Source organism: Antennarius striatus, chromosome 16, assembly GCF_040054535.1.
Source record: "Antennarius striatus isolate MH-2024 chromosome 16, ASM4005453v1, whole genome shotgun sequence".
Classification (NCBI taxonomy): domain Eukaryota; kingdom Metazoa; phylum Chordata; class Actinopteri; order Lophiiformes; family Antennariidae; genus Antennarius; species Antennarius striatus.
The window spans coordinates 7294885-7313496 of record NC_090791.1 but is presented as its reverse complement, the minus strand read 5'-3'; the positions used below and the strand labels follow the sequence as shown (position 1 = coordinate 7313496).

The window sequence follows — 18612 nt, the reverse complement described above, 5'->3', positions numbered from 1 at the left end:
ATAGATATTTCTCCCATGGCTGTTAGTTGTTCATTCATTATGTTTCCTGATTTTCTATTTTTCTTCTGGCTCCTCCCTTCCTTCCCTTTTATGGTTTTAAAGAACGGTGAAAACCAGTAAGTATGAAAACCAGAATGCACAGCTAGAGTGTGCATTCTTAATTTCCCTTCGGGGATCAAAAACAGTATATTAAATTAAATTGTGTGTGTGTGTGTGTGTGTGTGTGTGTGTATGTGTGTGTGTGTGTGTGTGTGTGTGTGTGTGTGTGTGTGTGTGTGTGTGTGTAAGCATCTAAACCATTATGAGACCCTCTAACTCTCCAGAAGAGTGAGGACTAAAACAAGTCAAAATAACTAGTTGATATGATGACTTTTACATGAACATTTTTCACAGTAAAACAGCTTTATAAAAACACAGTAATACCAGAGGAACCTGACGTTCTGACCTGAGGTGTCCCTGAGGCCCGTCTGTCTGTATATGATGAACCAGAGAGCCAGAGCCAGGATGGAGCCCAGGATGGTCAGAACCACAAACACACACATGGCCGGGTTCAGCACCATCAGTGGGGTCCGCTGGGCAGTAGGGTCCATGGATCTGAGGGGTTGGTCTGAGAAGAAGTTCACATGATAAGAAACATTACTGGTTTTCACTGTTCTTTAAAACCAAATTGTATCTGAAGCAATTAATGCAATTATTTAAGATCAAAACATCTGTGAGTTTTGATTTAGTTAGAAGGTCCACAACAAGAAGAGACTTACACTTTTCTTTAGGTTTAAAGACAATATGGATGAAGCAGCTCTGCTGAAGAAGCACAAAGTGAAAAGGAAATGAAGGAAGAGAGGTTCAGATATTCACCTGTTGGTGGTTTGTGGTCAGTTGTGGTTTCCAACCTGCCAGGGACGCAGGCATTGACCAGGTTGTCCCAATGGCTTCCAGGAAGACAGTTCCTGTTGCTCATGGCTGCAGCGCTATCAGTAATGCAGAGACCTGCTGCTGTATTTATACCCCAAGTTACACTTGTGTTTGTCACACAAATAGAACACGATGAGGTACAGAAAGGGGAGTGATGGGAGGATGCACAAAACGAATGCAGAGCATCTAACAGATGTTTCAGTTCCTCATAGAAGAGGGTGAATCACTACGTGTGACCCCAGGGACAGCGAGAGCTTCTTGAGTCTGTTTCAAAGTCCCAACCTCGTTTGTTTCATAAAATAAACTGCCGAAGGTTTTGGCTTTGTGTAAATATTTTTTAATATTTTTTTAGATTACCATCATGACAGCTGATCAGATGTGTTTCATGTTTTCTGATTGGAAAATCCCATTTCTGATTAATGAAACCAGAAACTTTTGAATCATCAACTATCAGTTCTGTAACACAAATGAGCTGACACCAGAAAAAATGACAACTTAAAACAAAACTGAATGAACTGGAAATTTTGGAAAATGATGAATTCCTTTTCTGTGAGTAAAAGCTCTATGGCTTTACCCACCTATGTTTTAAATGACTCTGCTCCTGTCTATGATTGTGAGTCAGCAAGTGAAGTTTCCCCCCCCCCATCTCAGTGTGCTAATTTTATTGAAATATAAATCAGGTTCCAGGAAAGAACTATAGTACCATCACAAAACAAGGTGCATTTTTTTTAAATATAAAAAACGAACTTGGATTTTTTAATTTAATCCTTGGTCTGCTGCCTTCTTATATTTGAATTCTCTTTTCTGCAGCTCTTGCATGAAATCTGCTGCAGAATGGCTACAAACTATTTTATTTAAAAGCTTTTCAGAGTATTGGAGCCCAACTCCACAATCTAATGCATTTTTCAAAATCTTTTTCATAACTTTTGTCTTTGTTTCACCTTCTGATCTTGGCCAGGTCTCCCATGAAGAAAAGGTTCTTGATCACAAACACATCATCCCATTTACATAAACCTTAAAAATACATAACACATGACATGATACATGTGAGCAGAATTTCACATTTTATTACTCAAACTAAAGTGCACATAAATCCAAGAACCACAGATGATCAACAGTTAAGTGAGACATTTATTGGTTGTTTCATTTAACATTCACATCAGAGGGTAGTGCATGAAAAATAAAGCCTTTAAAGTGGATGAAGAATCCCTGCTCCAGTTTATTCTGACTTTTATAATATCCTACATTTACTCCCAGTGTCCATGGAACAAATGGCTGTGGCTATAAATCATTCTATTGATTACTGTACATACCTGAGACAAAAGTGGATATAACCGTTCAAATCTGATTCGTTGCTTTATTGAATTTGATCAGGTGAAGAGTTGGCAGACAATATTGTTCCCCCACACACGCCTCATGGCTTGAACAGAAGAGGCTGCATCTTGACAAAGCTGAAGTTGTAGTACTGCGGCAGACCCTGGTGACTGACGTTACTGAACTGATCCCAAACAAATGGTGCGAGATCGTTTTGTGTCGTTGGCCCGCTCACCGCCTCCGCAAGAAAGTTTCCAGCCATGAGGAAGTCGGTTACCTAGGTGACGAATAGAAGGAAAAGCTGACATGAGCAAAAATACATTTGATCGGAAGTAATTGATCACCACACACACATATGTGTGTGGTGATCAATTACTTTCTTCAGATCAACTTATAAAATGCACAGTTAACACAGTCGTCTGAAGAAAACCTGCAGTGTGATCTGTTCCTTCACATCTCAAATTAGACGGGAGGAATAAATGTCAAGCTGTAAACATTGCCACACACACACACGCACACACAAATTAAACATGCAGGAGTTTATTTATTTTGTCCCCAAACCCTCCTTTCACATCATTCTACACAAGCTAGAAAAACTCAAATATTATTTAAAGCAAACCTTTGTGTTTACCTTAGTGTCATAGCAACCTTCTGGTGAAGGGTTCTCTGCTTTCAGGTCACCACGGCAACAAATAGTTTTGCAGGGGTCACCCTTGGAGTACGGATCATTTTTGTAATCTACAAAACAACAGTGCATAATACAGATGGGCTACGCTGTTTGAACAACATGATAATAGATGATTAATTTCATTGTTGAGAGAGAAAACAAACAACGTCATATGATTAAACTAAATGAAATGCAGCCACACACCATTAAACCTCATGATGTACTTCAAGGAGTCCAGATCTTTCACAGCAGCTTGGTCACGGCGGAAGATTTTGGCTCTGGGACAAAGATCGTAGGAAAAGTCATTTCCCAACTTCTCCCAGATCTGTACGAATCCACTCAGTGCGTAGATCTTCGGGTGGAAGGGGATGTTGTACGAAGGCCAGTAACCTGTGGGTGAACAGTGTGAGTGGGAAATACCATTACACACACCTGAGTGAAAGCAATAAAGTAGAAGAGAAGGGATGGATCCGATACCTCTGCGTAGAGTCTGGGTCTGGTCCGAGTACTCCACCAGGCCGGGGATCTGCTCCACCACAGTCAGAGCGCCATCATCAATGCTGTGGCCCAGCTTCACCTTGCTCCTGTCCAACACCATGTACTGATTGTTGTACGTCCCTAAAATAGTTTCAGGTAGGAGAATGTGGTTTGAACAGAGGTGCAAAAAAGACATGCAAGCTGCTGGTCACATTTCAAATGTTAAAGAACTATTTCACTGATTCAGGATGAGTCTTTCATTAATAAAATCAACCAAACCACCACAGTCACAGCAGGTTTTTAAAAAATATGCATCCACATTAATTTACATGTTAAACTGTAAACTAAGATTTGAGAATCAGGTCAGATATGCAATGTCAGTTTCATATTGCATTAAAACATGTTTCAAATTCGTAGCATAGAAGAAAAAAAATCCCTTGAAGATGCATCATAAAATGTTAGTTGCAGCTCTCAACAGAGATTCTTTTAATATTGTAAACATTCAATTTCATTAATTTGCTTTTAAAAAAAAGGGTGTTTAAATTTAAACAGACTTTTGGTTCAAGTTCTCTGTGCTCAGCAAATATAAAACTATCCTATTACTGACCAGAGTTGTATTTGGAGAAGGTTTTGGCCCATTCTTCTCCAGTATGTGCCAAAGTGTTTGCCAGCCGGACCCTCTGCCACGCAAACAGGCTGTGGGGGGTGACTTTGTCAAAGAGGGACATGTTGTGGATGGCGTTGGTTGTCTGCGTCATCATCAGACCACTGCCCAAAAGATAGAAGTCATCCAGAGACTCCAGGAAACCTGAGGCGAGAGAGAACCTGAGCAACAAGTCCGTTGTAACCTTGACCAACGATGATTCTTTGATTTCTAATCACTCCTCCTTGTCATCTTTGAGCAACTCTTGTTAAAGTTTCTAGGGATTTCTGTACCAGGGTAGCTGCTGAATGACATTTTCCCAGTGGCCGTGTGAGGTTCAGTGATATTGAAATCCCAGTGTTTGTATATCCGCATTGTGGCGGCGTAGGTGTACCAGCTGGAGTGGGAAAACAGAAGGTTCTCAAAGCCAGGCAGCATCTGAGGGGAAAGAAGGAAAACATTTAAAACAAGCCTGTGTCAGAAGAAATCCCTGGAATTTATGTCAGTATATATAAGATTATACTGTCACCTGTTTGGTGACTTCAAATATATAAAAGCAGCAGTGAATTGCAAGGATAATATACAGTATATAGCATAAGGATAAAGATATGCAAGGATATACTGCATTTCAGGGAACACTTATCACTTAAAAACAAAGTGAGGGGGGGGTATGTACACATTTACAATGTAATGGGGATGTACATGTCGAGATTGTGGTGATGTTAAGGTTTTGGTCGATTTTTGTAAAATCTCATGAAATTCAACTTGTAATAATATTATTTGATAACAAATCCATGGGATGGGCTTTCATGGTGAAGGCCTCATGATGACGACCAGATTATCATGCAACTGTTTTTGATGCAATGACTGAAGAGGGAAACTCAATGCTGCCTAATTTTTTATGCTATTTAGATAGCATAATAATGTGATCACAATCACATTCTAGCTGAACGTGCAATTTCACGTCACCAATCACCAATACTGCGTGATATTAGTGATGGGAGGATGTCGGAGAACCCAGAAAGAACCCACGTTGACACCGGGAGAAATGCAACTTCCCCACCGAAGAGTCCAAAGAAGATTTGAATCCAGCTGCTGTGAGACAACAGCGCTACCCACTGAGCTGACAAGACTTTTGCCAGGCACGCTTTTTGACCTCTGACCTTGATGAGTGCAGAGCAGTGCCCCATTCCAGGATATCTGAACTGTCTGGTCCGCTTGTTGGTCAAAGCTGGGATCAGATCCAGGAGGTCTCCCACGGCATTCAGGAACTGAAGGTCGAACAGTGTCAGCGGCTTTGGGAAAGACAGCAGATAAACAGCTGCTGGTTAATGAATGAAATCGGTTTCGGTTTGAGGTTTCGTCCAACATGAACCAGCCACAAATCTAAAGATGACTCTGAAGCCATTACTTTTAATGTCTGTACTTTGTTGTGAGCATCTTATATCACATCCCTTTAAATTGTGTTATAAAAGCACAAGTGATTCAGAAACCTTTTGTGCACTGGTTGTTGTCATGCTGTAACTTGGCCTACTGTATTCAAAGCAGTGCAACAGTCAGAGGAAGTCATGCTGAGGTCGAAGTTTCTAAAGCAAAACACTTTGGTTTTACCTTCACAGTTCTGCATACACTGATTCTAAACATTTGCAGTTGTTTGTTCCTTATTTTTCCCTTTGATTTACACATTTAATACATCCGTCACTTGATTTTTCTTGAGATATACAGTACTTTACAGTTCTAGAGTTCTGCGGGACATGTGTCGAGTATAGAAGACTTATGCTTGCTCATGAGTCACCCGTAATGCACACCTTCATCCCTTTTTTCTTGGCCCAGTCTGCGACTCCTGCTTGCAGCCCATCCACCTGAGCCACGATGAAGCCGACGTGTTTCCACAGAGGGTCCGCGCTCCCGCTCAGTTTGACCTGCTCCCTGGTCCATGAGTCCTGTTTCCTGCAAGTACATAGGTGACATTTTCGGTTTATCGCTGTCATTGTTCATTATGATCACCATCAAACAATTTAGAATAAACGGACAAACACAAATCTCATGTCCAATAGCGTTGCTGATGCAACCTGGAACTCAGAGAAAAGAGAAAGAATGACAAAGGTGTGTGACTCTTGTTGTGGACTACAGTACATGTGGTTCCTGTTGTGTTTCAGCCTTTAAAAGAAGAAGACACTTACACAAAGAAACTCTTGACCTGCGCCAGGATCTCTGGGCTGTCGATCAGCTGTGGAAACATGTTGGTGTGGTGGTCAATCATCTTCCTGCAAGGGAATAAACACATGCTCATTGAACACAAGTAAACAAAAGACACAGTGTGTGTATGTGTGTATATAAATATACACTGCTCGAAAAAATTTGAGCAACAATTTGAACACACATCAGATCTAAAAAAGGGAAAAATTATCTTTAATATCTTTCCTGGTAATAACCAAGTGATTTAAAAAAATTAAAAAAAAAAAAAAAATTTATATACTATTTTGATCCCCAAAGGGAAATTAAGAAGGCACTCTAGTTCAAACACATGCATACATGTTAGTGAGTACAGGCCCCTGTATCACACAGACACACACACAAGGGGGCCTGTAGGCAAGCAGGGGGAGGTAGAGTGGCGGGCAGCTCCTTCATGGCGCGCCCCTAATGAGTAATTTGTAAAGGGGGCGGCGCCTTGCTTAAGGGCGCCTCGGCAGTGCTCCGGAGGTGAGCTGACACCTCCCACTGTCGGCTCACCTCCGGGTATTTTTGGGCGGGAAGCGAACAGCCGATCTTCAATCGTAGACGACCCGCTCTACTGCGCGCTCTACCACTGAGCTACTGCCACCCCCCAGATGTATTCGTAACAAAATGATGCCACATAATTTGATAAAATTGAAAATGATCCCCCTCTAGAGGGGGGAAATCAAAGACACCCCAAAAATGAAAGTGGAAAAAATGATGCAGCAGACTGGTCCATTTTGCCAAAATGTTTTTGCAGCAACTCAAAAGGATTCTCAAGTTTGTGCACATTTCTGATTGTTTGGTCAGAAACATTCGCACTAGTGCTCAACCTGTTCCTCCTTGCACAAAGAAGCAGATAACGATCCTGCTGAGGGGTTAAGGACCTTCTACTGCCCTGTCTAGCTCTCCTGGAGTAACTACCAAACTCCTGGAATCTCCTCCATGCGCTTGAGACTGTTCTAGGAGACACAGCAAACCTTCTTGCAATGGCACGTATTAATGTGCCGTCCTGGAGGAGTTGGGCTACCTCTGTAGCACCCAGGTACCGCACCATGCTATCAACACAGATGTTGATCTAAGCTAAATGAAAAACAGTAAAAAGTCAGTCAGTAAAAAAATCAGCCAAAAGAGACGAGGAGCGAAAAAAGTATCAGTGGCCTCAACCTGGAAAACCATCCCTATTTTGGGGGTCGTCTCATTGTTGCCCCTCTGATGCACCTGTGGTTGATTTCAACAACAACAAAGCAGATGAAGGTGATTAACAACCCCCTCTGCTACTTAACTGACCAGATCAGAAGTTTGACTGATAGGTTGCTATAATCTGATTAAAAAGTGATGCTCTAATTTTTTTTGAGCAGTGTATTCATTTCATTATTATATATAACTGAGTGACGTGAAAAGTGAAATGTTAGACACTTTTGCAACAGAAAGCACTGCAGCACATTCCTGAAAACTTACTGTGCAGTGAGGAAGCCTTCAAGGTATCCAGCCAGGAAAAAGGTAACCTCATCGGTTTCGGGGGTCTGCCCATACCCGGAACGTATCTCCAGGATGCTCCAGCCTGTACGGGACTGGGTGTCATTCAGATACCCAAACGCATCTCCGTCCTTCTCCAGCACCCCCTCCTTCAGCAGGACGACTTTCTGTTGGCTGTCCCAGTACGCAGTGGCAGCCGTTACCTCTGACAAGACATCAAATATCGTTGCTTCAGGGTGGACACTGGCTAAAAAAATACAGCAAGCAACCCCTATCTGGGAGTCAACCTAATGAAGAAAATCAAACCACAAAAAACCTCAACTAAATAAACAGCAGAACATGAATCAGTCAGTCCAAAACCTACAAATCAGAATAAGCTAACAAAAATCTAGCAGATAATCAGAGCTGCACAGATTGCAGACGAGGAATGCCGGAGGTCTATCGGCCCTCACTGCCATCTTGGTCATTTGTACGACTGTTGGGGGCCAAATCACTGGCCCCTGATGCACACACCTCCTGTAAGAACAATGAACACAACATGTCACAGAAAAGAGTCCCGTGTGGAAAAGATAATTTAATACAGGACAGGATCTAAAGCACCTCTGTGATATGACAAATAAAAAAATACATTGAGGGCAAAATCACAAAAACACAGACTTTAGTAAACATGGGGACACATTTTGGATATGAATGAAAAGCTAAAACTAAACAAGTCAACAAACAAACAAAAAATCCATTAACTATGATCATCATTACAGAAAGCAATCTAAAATGTAATACTACATTTTATTGTGAGACCAGACAGACTCAAATGTATTCTCTACAAGCCCAGTTCAGCCAAACTCTGTGAACCGTGTCACACCTGGAATAAATTACTCGTCCCGTACCATTTAGTCACTTTCACTGGTCTACTCACTGTCAGTGGAGACGACGGTCACATTAAACAACACGCAGACGAAAATAATCCTCACCAACGACATGGCTGTGTGTCTGCGGTGAACTAAGATTGTCAAACTACCGACACATGGAACTCGGTATTTATGGAGGAGGCACGAGGAACCTTGACCAATTAGAGCATCTCCTGATTGGCTGACGACTGAATACGAGAAAAACCGAACAACAACTTCAGGTCGACTCACGTGACGCAGTCTGTCGGTCAGTCAGGAAGTAATGACTGATTTTCTGGTGGTACGTACTTAGTTTTGTTAGAAGGTGCATTCCAAAGCTGCTCTGAACGTTATTTTTTTCGCGGATTCTGAGAAAATATTAAGGAGTACCATAACTACACTAAATCTTTAAGACACGACTGTATAATTTAATCAGGTAAATCAGTGTGTTACTGTGATTTTATTGTTAATAATGTCACGGCGCAAAAATTTTCCACCCCAGATGGGACTCGAACCCACAATCCCTGGCTTAGGAGGCCAGTGCCTTATCCATTAGGCCACTGGGGCGCAGTCGTGCTCTCCATAGCAGGTGATGCATTTTATACTGTATATACATCCATACAGCTGCGGTATTGTACTTACATACAGTCGTACTGTCTAATTTATTCAGACTAATATGGCGCCTTAAAAAAAAATTCCTTCATACATCAATTTTATTTTTGATAAAATCTGTTTAGATGATAAACATAATTTCACCCATTTCGCACTGATATAATTATGTGTACAGTACTACATGAATTAAAGCAGGTCCTTCTGATTCATTACAATCCAGTTACTCAGAGAAATGAAACAGTAAAATAAATAAACCTTAAATGAATTCCCTGCTAACTTGAGGGTATTGTGAGCTGGCATGATAAGTGAATACTGTATCCACAACAGTAAATCATAATCATAATATGCACAAACTCTTCATAGTCAAATAATTTTTTGCTCATTAACAGGGAAATAAATATTTTAACAAAATAAATAAAACTGGATAAGAATTACCACACACAGATTTTTACATACCTTTTCCCTTTGAACCTAATTAATTTACAAGACATTAACTTCTAAATCTATTTGCTCTTAGGTTTAAAGCCATGTAGCTGAATGTATTCATGAGCGTCTCAACATAAACTTTCTGTTTACAACTAGAGTACATAACAAAAAACACATCCTGCTGATGGAAAGTGAGCAATGGAGAAAATAACACATTTTGACTTTGTGGTACACATATAGGAGATTAACTTAAAGTAAAAAAAAACAAAAAACAAAAAACAAAATAACTGTTAGAATTTTGTTTCTAAGTACAGAAACAAATGAAAATGTGACAGATAAAGAAAAAATCAGGAGTGCAATGGCCAAATATAGCAAAACAATCATGTCTGAGTCCATTCACACCTTTGCATCCTCTACATCGACGGCATTCTGTGTAGATAAGGCATGTTTAAATTCCAACGAAAATAACATAAATTTGTAAAAATCAAGAAACTCAATGTAGAAAAAAACCATCGATGCACACCAGACATATTCTGCCTTATTGAGAGAAGTAGACCCAGATTATGACCTTATTACTCTGCTGCATTAACCCCATCCACAACATTCCAATTAAAATATTGGCGCCTTCTGTCAAGAATCACATCAAAAAGCAGGAAACATTTTTAAGACAAAAGTGAGTCAAGATTTGCTATAAACACTCCACAGATTCACCAAGTTGTTGATATCAGGAAGGAAACGCCGCACCAACGTGAAGCAGTAGTTGTTTTTCATTGTTATGTCGATAGTGTTTTCCATTTCATCTGCTGTATACATCCATAGATATCACTGTTTGGTTAGTGCACCGACATTAGAATCAGGTGAAAGTGTTATGTCAACCTTTTACTCATCATCAATCAGTTTCTCAGCGCCATTCTCTGCTTGCGTACACCGGATGCTTCCGCCTTCTTCTCCGCCACCTCCTCCTCCTTCTTCTTCCTCCTCATCTTCATCTCCAGTGTAGGAGGACAGCGACTGGCTGCTGTAGTTGATCATCGTGCGGGAGAGGTCCACTTCGATGGGGAAAACATCTGCCTCCTTCAGGACGGTGTAGCAGTCATCATAGTAATGTGACATGCCTGACACAAAGCGCTGCAGCTGAAACACGATGTCCTGGACTGTTGGTGAAGATGACAGGTGGGAGAGGAATTGGTTTTTGAATGAACATTCAGTTCTTGTTTCTGCCTGTTTCTTTGCACTTATTTTTTGTAAATATTTTGAATATCATACATGATATAATCTGAACAGTCCTGCAGTTTTATTTCCTTTGCTGCCCAGACAGATTGGCCCGTTATGAACAATTTCAGTCATAAACTGATTTATGTAATATCTGTTACATTTTAACAGCCCCAAAATTTTCACCCCAGACGGGACTCGAACCCACAATCCCTGGCTTAGGAGGCCAGTGCCTTATCCATTAGGCCACTGGGGCTTTGGTCCACAAAAACCAAACTGCAAAAATCCTTCATTTACACAACCTCCACTAAAACTCCTCCGATCTTCTCTGATTACATTAAGAATAAAAAATCCAGACATAAAAGGATCTGACACATTAAACAACTGAAAGCTCTATCATTAATTCAACCTGTGAACTAATGCAGTGTTTCCCAGCTGCTGCACATTAGTGTGATGTGAAAGAACAGTGTAAATAATCCAATTTCACTTGATTGGTCTAAAAAAAATGTAATTTTCAAGTTTCTGTGCTGTAATCTAGATTGTTGATACTGAATTAATACATCCCCATAATGGTGAAGACGGACATATATTTTTCCACTTCTGGTGGACAGAAACAGATCAGAGAGATGACAGCATTGTGTGTGCCTGACAGGGAGAAGAAAAAAAACGCACCGTGTTTCTGATCCAGCAGTTCTATCTTCTCCAAAACATCCTTTCTCATTCTGGCAAAGCGAGCTCGAGCTTCCTGCCGACAGCGCAGCACCAAGCGGTACTCGTAGTTCCCTGTGCTGACGCGATATAAAGGTTCTCCTATGGCCTGTAGGAAGAAGCAATAATAATTTACTACTTCTTTAAAAAAAAAAACAACCTTTGATGGATGGAAAAGGTGATACATTTTTTACTGCCACCTCTAAATCTTATATTTTCCTGGACTGACTCATCACACTACAATTCAAATGATGACTCACAATACTGCTGTATTCTTCATCATCCATTTCTTTCACCTTGAGGCAATATGACTGAAAGACACAAGATATTCATGTTGTCTCTGCTACCAGAATGAGAACTGGTTGAACCGATTTACAATTGATGGTGAAAACTGCTACAAACCAGACATGACGGAAGAACACTCCAGTCTTACCAGATATTCAAACTTTACATCCAGATACTTGCGGATGGTGAGCTTTGTGTCTGGTATAGCCTTGTGGAGGTAAGTGTTCAGATCATGAAGCATCTGCACAACCATATATGGATTTGAAAGGAGGTCATACACACCAGAAAATGATGTCATGTAGATCCATGTGTGAGACAAAACAAAAAAATCAGTGTTGAATTAAGTCGAGTCAAAGCATAGAAGTATGTTGAAAAGTTTGTTTACTGAAATGAAACAGATCCATAGGATAAAGTAAAAAGGTTGAAGTTATTCGCATTGCCATCATATAAGCCAGTAAAAAAAACCTTTTTAAAAATACACGGTTTTCTGAGGGGGCTGGAAAGCCAGATTAGAACTTCTACTCACTGGTTTGATGGTCTTCAGCAGCTGAATGCCATACTTCTCAATATTGCGGTGAGCATCAGCAAACTTCACAAAAGCCTCGCTGGCTGCAGCCTGGGGCTCTCGTACCCCGATGACAGAAAAAACATCCCCAAATGCTGAAAGAATAGATTTTTAGTTACCCATCAGAAACAGAGGTTGAGGTCAATAAAAACCTACATACATTGACAAGGTTCTGTTTTTCTTATTGTGGAAAATAAAAGCAGGAGCACAAAAACATTTAGTAGAACTCTGTTTAAATGTTCTGATTTTCTAGTTTTTTAAAAAATGACTCACCTCTGTGAGTTTGAGACAACTCAAAGAAAGCTCGGAGCAGTCTCTTTGTGTGCTCCATCAGTCCTGCAAAAAGAAGCCCAAATACTGGATCATGCAAACAGCAGCAAGAGTCAAAGACCCATTCAAAAAACTTAAACATTCACTCGAATATCTGATCTTTGCAGATTCAAATTAATGTGATTGGATTTTAGTAAAACTTTGCTCAAATCATAATTGTTGTCCTCGTACAATATTCTCATGCATTTAGGACAATAACTACGTATTATTTATGATCAGTTTATATTATTTTTTCTTATTCTTTTGTTGTCCTGTAAATTTGGGTAGATTCATCACTAGTTGGTCATGGCAGCAGCGACAGATTTTCGTAGAACCATAATACTTTCATGTTTTCAAGGGACACCTGAACAAACCAGGAATCTAATCTGACGTCCAGACGAAGATATATCTGCTGCTAAACTGCTGAATGACCTGATTGTTGTGTGTGTGATAATTATCTCAACCATAACATGATCTTATTTACAGACAATATGACAAAGGCATCTGGTTTCCTAGATAAATAACCTCCCCATAACCCTGTTTACAGAGGCAAGTCAAACAGAGGGTGAGGGGGTGGCCAAAAATGGGGTAGGGTTGAAAAGAGGAACTGAGATTTGTCCTATATCTACTCATGAAACACTCCTCGTAAATATTAATGTCATCTCGGACTGACATGTCAACCATGTTTCCTCTATGCGATGATAGAAAAAGAAAAACGGCTCAGACACAAAACTGCTCTCTTTGAGTTTCCTGATGGCCATTTTCATGACATAACTGTTCATTACCTTTGTAGAGCTCTGCTGTTTTCTCCAACTCCTCCAGTTTTTTGACCAGTCCATCTGCAATGTAAAATGAGTCCACAGGAGTAGCAGTATATATCTACCTGCTCAAACCAGCTAGCAAAATGCTTCGACTCATGATAATCATCTCACCATTGCAAAGAATAGCTCTACTGAGTCCAAGAGCATCTGCTGTGCCGGAGCTCATATTCTCTACTAGACGATGTTTGACCTTTTTCAGCACTGAAACGCACAAAAATGCACAATATTACAATACATAATCATAAACACTTGCAGCAATACAAGCATACAATGAATCAAACAGAGGATATACCTATGTCCAGCGATTTCCCCTGTTTTGGATCTGCCTGTAGTTTGTTGTAGTGAATTGTTGCTTCTCCCTGAGAAAAGAGTTGTCTGGATTTTTAAAGAGGAACATTTCTACAGCTTAAACAGTTGAGTTTTGTCCCATTCAATGATGAAATCAAGCCAAAAATATCCTCTAGGTTTTCATGAGTTTTTTGTTCACCACACTAAAACAATCAAAAGATATCTGGCCTGACACCCTAAAAATTAAGTGCCCTTCGATTGTGGTTATCACTAGCACAGAAGCATAGTTAAGCTATTCATTCATTTAATTTTAGAAAACCCTAATTTCCAAGAATAAAAACCTGTTAGAGTTTTACATATAACATCTCTTAACAGCAAACTCTTCGAGCTTCATTGCGCTGTGGCAGAAAAACACATGTGCTAAATGGGAAAACATAACACAGTCTAATCCTTTAAATCCCACACAGCTCCCTGTCTTTATTCTGTCATACAGGCAGTCATGGAATTTTTGGAGGGATAAATGGGTGCTAAAATCAACACAGCCATTCAGCGTCTGGACGTTCTGTCACAAGCTATAGACTATTCTGTTTTAGCAGAGCTAGACAAGGTAGTTTAGTTTCTTGTCACAGTCTGATGAGGTTTTGCACACATAATTGTTGGTGGACTATCTAAGGATAAATCTGCAGCCATAGCCAACATAAAAAATGTGAGTATTTTTGTCTTTTTGAATGATTTTATTCATGTCCACGTTTTAAATATTAAAAATAAGGACAAGGTCAATATTGGGAGAAAAAAGTGATTTGTTTTGAGTGTCGGTCTACATGTCTAAAATTTCATTTCAAACAGACACTGAATGAATTGGTAAAACTATACACTGTCTTTACTGAGTGTAGAGAAGGTAAATAATAAATTAAGAATATTTTGCTGTTCTAATGACTCTAAATGACAATGGACTGTGGTTTTAGTTGCAATACTTGTGTACCTGCACAGCTTGAATCATCTTTGCCACTTCCACTTTAGTCAGTCCCTTCACTGGTTTCCCATTCACACCTGTGATTTCATCTCCGGCAGCCAGTGTCCCATCCAGTGCTGCCGGGGTGTTATCAAAAACCTGGAATACAACAGAAACAACATCAAAAGGTAAAAATGCCAGTGAGTCCTGCCATAATTACATCGATATTACATTAACGTCATCATTTACAATTATATCCTCTGAGATCTTGAAAAAGTCCTTAGATTTTATGCTGTCATGCAATTATCATTTATTATTTAGCAACCTACCTGGACAATGTAAAGGCATGGACAATACTGTGCCCCACCTCCAATACTGATCCCAATGAGGTTGTTACTATCTTTCTTCAGGCACACAGTACCAGGTACTGTTGGTATACCACTGTTGTAGAGACAGAAGAGTGTAAACTGAGCTTTCCATCATTTATTTGATTTATCATATCAAATATCAGCAGCACAACAGCATCCTTTAATTTAGTTAAATCCCACAATATTTGAAATAATTGACATCCATCTATCCATCCATCATTTAGTTGGTTTAGTGATATCCCAGTCCTGTCAGGATTTCATTTGTCAGTATAAATGGACCATTGAATAAAGACTTAGTCTAAAAACTGCCATTAAATTTAAAAGTGAAGTGCCATATTGAAAGTACTGTATGATGAAATGGGGAGTATTACTCACAGTTTGTCCTCCTCCAAGTCATAATCCATGTCTGCCAGCGCCGCAGCACAGTGTCACTCCTGTCTCTGGAAACAGTAACTGCAATAAATTTGGTGAATTCTAAATTATAAAAAATTTACGGAGACACAAAAATTAAGACACAGTTAACAATTTCTTGAGCATTCAGTCTGTCCGATCAACTAAATAATAAGTCATCCATAGTGATCAACGTCAGGTAGGGCTGCCTGCACATACAGTAAAGTGAACTTTAAATAGACAGGTTGTGAGAAGACGCTAGCTGTTAACGCAGATACTATACTGTATACACAGCTGGTGATCAGCAGCACCTGCTATCGACTTTATGACTGCCAGTTAAAAATGACTGAGTAAATGGCATATTCCAACGTGTAGGGATAAAACCATGACTGTTTATTTTTATTATATTTATTATTTTAGGGGAAAAATGCCAACGCAACCCCATTAGCTGCTCGCTAATGAAGGCTGCTAGCAGGTGTAACAGCGACTCCTCACTGATCAAACGACGGTAATAAACTGTAAAGTTGTTACCTTTTTGGATATGTACAGATTTCTCATCAAAAATACCCCTAGCTGTGGAGAAAAAGAAAAAGAATAGAATATCTGTTTCCTTAAGTGACAATTATCACAATTTCTCCATCGACAGCGGGCTCCTTTATTTACTTTTGGGCACATCCGGTACGGAGCGGAAGTTGTCGAGAAAACAGAAACTCAATTATTTCCCAGAAGTGAACGAACGTCAAATTAAACATTTCAAACAATCAATACTAATATTTATTATTATGATTATTATTTATAGCTGTGCATTACATTATTATATATTCTTATTGTTTTACTGATCAAATAAACCCTCCAAATATTGTGTTCACGTTAACCTGGGTTAGTATTAGCATCAGTCAGCGGTCTATATAGCTTTCCTTACTGTTCTATACTAATGCTAGCAGTTTAGGATTTTAACCTTACCTGGAACTAATGAAGTGCCGCAGAAATTATAATTTCAAGGCTATCAATGTACATCAATATAAATTATCAATGAACATTATCTGTTTTGTTCTGCTTTTTTGAATGGGAAAACAACAATAGTAATAGTTTATTGAATATTGACTGGGGGTTGGTGATGTGCAATTATTTTGCCGTTAACACCATATTGACGTAGTTGACGTAATGCAGTCCCAAACTTTGACCACTAGAGGGTAGCAAAGACTCAAATCATCGCCGTCTTCCCACCCAAATGCATTCAACTTCCCCGCAGACTCAATTATTTTTCGGACACGCCGGATTCAAAAATGGAAACAGATCTTTTTAAAAAAAAAATTTTTAAAGAAGAAGAAGAAGGAATTTGATAAAACAAAACTGAATTACTTAAACAAAGGTATCTTGAATTGTGGAGAAACTCAAGTAGTGTTTATATTGTCTGTGTAGATTCTCAGTCATCCAGGTTATGGCAGATTTCTGTGTTGAATAAAGTCAATCGGAATGATGTAGAAAAGACCGAGAGACATTTCGCCTCTCATCCAGGGGTCTTGAAAGGAAATATCTGGAACCCTCACCCGCTTTAAAAGAAACGGATCAAAATAACATAGAGATTTTAAATTGTGTACAAAGATGCGTGATGGGCGGGCTGCACAGTCAGTCACACGGTGTGACTGATCACACCTGGTCTCCATTAGTTCTTTACCTGAGGGGCCTGGTTCATTCTCCACGCGGTGAGATCCTCGTGGAAACGGAGCTCTCGCCGTTAGGTGATTTTTTTTTTTTTAATTTATCTTTAATCCCCTGAAAATGTCTTAGTAATACAGTAGTACTGGTTGAATATCAGTGAATTCTTGTAAATGGCTTTCAGGCCTTCCTCTAAACACACAATGGCTTAAGTTTAAAAATATTACATAGATGTTGGCAGAGCAGATTGTTCAAAAACAGTGCAATTGTCATAGCTGTTACTCTACATTTTCTACCGATCCCATCGGCAATTTTACTTCAGCAGAACCAGAGGAGTGCTTCATTGAATAAGAAACTTGATTGTCATTATGATGAATGGGTCACCTCTATTAGATGAGAAGCTTCAGAGTTCTTGCACCTTGTTTTCCAGGACTGAGTATTGTTGTGTCTAAGACCATCTTATATCTCCCATAAGCTGCAGGACTCTTCACACCAGCACCCAAAGTAACCATGGTAAGTTACACTCTTTGTTTCTGCTGTTATGTCCCTGCACAAATGTGTGACAGAATAATATTTCTTTATCAAGCTTTACAATGACTAACTGTTCTTTTTGTGTTTCTCAGGACGTTCAAATCAAGAATGCAAGTCTGAGAGCTGGAGATCAGCTAAAAGTAAGAGGGTTCATTCCACATGATGCTGAGAGGTGAGCATGTGTTCCACTTAAATTTATTCAGTAAACACAGTGATATCAATGCAGATGCATTTTGGTTAATCTGAAGAAACGTGTTATATTACGATCTGCAAACATCAAATTTCTTCATTAAAATGTTGTGTATTAACTGCACAACCTGGAATCCACTCAGATTTCAGATTGAGATGGGCAGCGATGCAAATGATCTGGGACTGCACTTTAACCCTCGATTCCACGATGACACTGATGGATCTGTTGTTGTTTGCAACTCAAAAGCTGATGGTTGTTGGGGAGAAGAGCAACGAGAAATGGACAACCCCCTGCAAAGGGGCACAGATGTTAAGGTGACAGAATCTAACCGGATAATGTGACGATGGGAAAAAATAGGAAGGTTTTACAAGGATTTTTCTCAAAGGCTTAAAATATAAAGTCACTCATAAATCAAATGAACCTAAACTAAAACATACGTCCAATGATATATTGAACAAAAATTGTATCCTCTCTATTTTAGATTGTGGTGAAACTAGCTGGAGAAATGTTTGAAGTGGAGCTTCCTGAAGGACATGAAATCATGTTTCCCAACCGAGACAACGTGGATGTTATCGACTACATCAAAATTACAGGAGACTTCAAACTAACTTCCTTCAAGATCTGCTAAAAAATAAAAATTTTGTAACCAACACATGATGTATTTAGTTCCAGCAGAGGATTATAAAATGTGGTTGGAATA

General features: G+C 39.5%; 3 protein-coding genes and 2 non-coding genes across 14 annotated transcripts; 1 reads left to right on the top strand and 4 right to left on the bottom strand.

Moving 5' to 3' along the window:
- Positions 1–1959: 1959 nt before the first annotated feature.
- Positions 1960–9171, bottom strand: plbd1a (phospholipase B domain containing 1a). Its single transcript, XM_068336394.1, has 11 exons — positions 8626–9171; positions 7692–7914; positions 6197–6280; positions 5822–5963; positions 5177–5308; positions 4307–4451; positions 3978–4178; positions 3371–3511; positions 3098–3283; positions 2858–2964; positions 1960–2503 (listed from the first exon to the last, which is right to left on the bottom strand). The coding sequence occupies exons 1-11, from the start codon at positions 8687–8689 to the stop codon at positions 2327–2329; spliced, it is 1602 nt and encodes a 533-aa protein (XP_068192495.1). The 5' UTR covers positions 8690–9171; the 3' UTR covers positions 1960–2326.
- On the bottom strand, positions 9091–9163 carry trnar-ccu (transfer RNA arginine (anticodon CCU)). Its single transcript has one exon. It is a non-coding gene; the product is annotated as a tRNA-Arg (tRNA).
- A 120-nt stretch (positions 9172–9291) lies between the features above and the next one.
- On the bottom strand, positions 9292–16204 carry pick1 (protein interacting with prkca 1). 2 transcript variants are annotated; one of them, XM_068336396.1, is made up of 13 exons: positions 16064–16204; positions 15518–15595; positions 15104–15215; positions 14805–14933; positions 13827–13893; positions 13646–13735; positions 13499–13552; positions 12678–12740; positions 12366–12499; positions 11988–12080; positions 11815–11865; positions 11519–11663; positions 9292–10788 (listed from the first exon to the last, which is right to left on the bottom strand). In XM_068336396.1, the coding sequence occupies exons 2-13, from the start codon at positions 15544–15546 to the stop codon at positions 10514–10516; spliced, it is 1242 nt and encodes a 413-aa protein (XP_068192497.1). In that variant the 5' UTR covers positions 15547–15595; positions 16064–16204; the 3' UTR covers positions 9292–10513. The 2 variants fall into 2 exon arrangements, with proteins under 2 accessions (XP_068192497.1, XP_068192498.1); XM_068336397.1 differs by having other exon boundaries at positions 15518–15582.
- LOC137609402 (galectin-1-like) lies at positions 10786–18550 on the top strand. 9 transcript variants are annotated; one of them, XM_068336405.1, is made up of 6 exons: positions 14363–14528; positions 14894–14962; positions 17667–17704; positions 17815–17894; positions 18055–18226; positions 18394–18550. In XM_068336405.1, exons 3-6 carry the CDS (start codon positions 17702–17704, stop codon positions 18538–18540), a joined length of 402 nt encoding a protein of 133 aa, XP_068192506.1. In that variant the 5' UTR covers positions 14363–14528; positions 14894–14962; positions 17667–17701; the 3' UTR covers positions 18541–18550. The 9 variants fall into 9 exon arrangements, with proteins under 9 accessions (XP_068192500.1, XP_068192506.1, XP_068192502.1 ...); XM_068336401.1 differs by having other exon boundaries at positions 17622–17704; XM_068336404.1 differs by having other exon boundaries at positions 14843–14962.
- trnar-ccu (transfer RNA arginine (anticodon CCU)) lies at positions 11030–11102 on the bottom strand. Its single transcript has one exon. It is a non-coding gene; the product is annotated as a tRNA-Arg (tRNA).
- Positions 18551–18612: the final 62 nt, after the last annotated feature.

Coding starts and splice junctions, on each gene's coding strand:
- plbd1a (XM_068336394.1), bottom strand. CDS start 8,689: ATGTCGTTGGTGAGGATTATTTTCGTCTGCGTGTTGTTTAATGTGACC. Junction 6,281..7,691: donor GAAGGCTTCCTCACTGCACA/GTAAGTTTTCAG, acceptor ATTCCCTTGCAG/GAAGATGATTGACCACCACA. Junction 3,284..3,370: donor GACCCAGACTCTACGCAGAG/GTATCGGATCCA, acceptor GTTCACCCACAG/GTTACTGGCCTTCGTACAAC.
- LOC137609402 (XM_068336399.1), top strand. Junction 17,705..17,814: donor CAGCACCCAAAGTAACCATG/GTAAGTTACACT, acceptor TGTGTTTCTCAG/GACGTTCAAATCAAGAATGC. Junction 17,895..18,054: donor ATTCCACATGATGCTGAGAG/GTGAGCATGTGT, acceptor GAATCCACTCAG/ATTTCAGATTGAGATGGGCA.
- pick1 (XM_068336396.1), bottom strand. CDS start 15,546: ATGGATTATGACTTGGAGGAGGACAAACT. Junction 11,664..11,814: donor ATGAAGAATACAGCAGTATT/GTGAGTCATCAT, acceptor TTCTTCCTACAG/GCCATAGGAGAACCTTTATA. Junction 10,789..11,518: donor ACTGCTGGATCAGAAACACG/GTGCGTTTTTTT, acceptor CTTCACCAACAG/TCCAGGACATCGTGTTTCAG.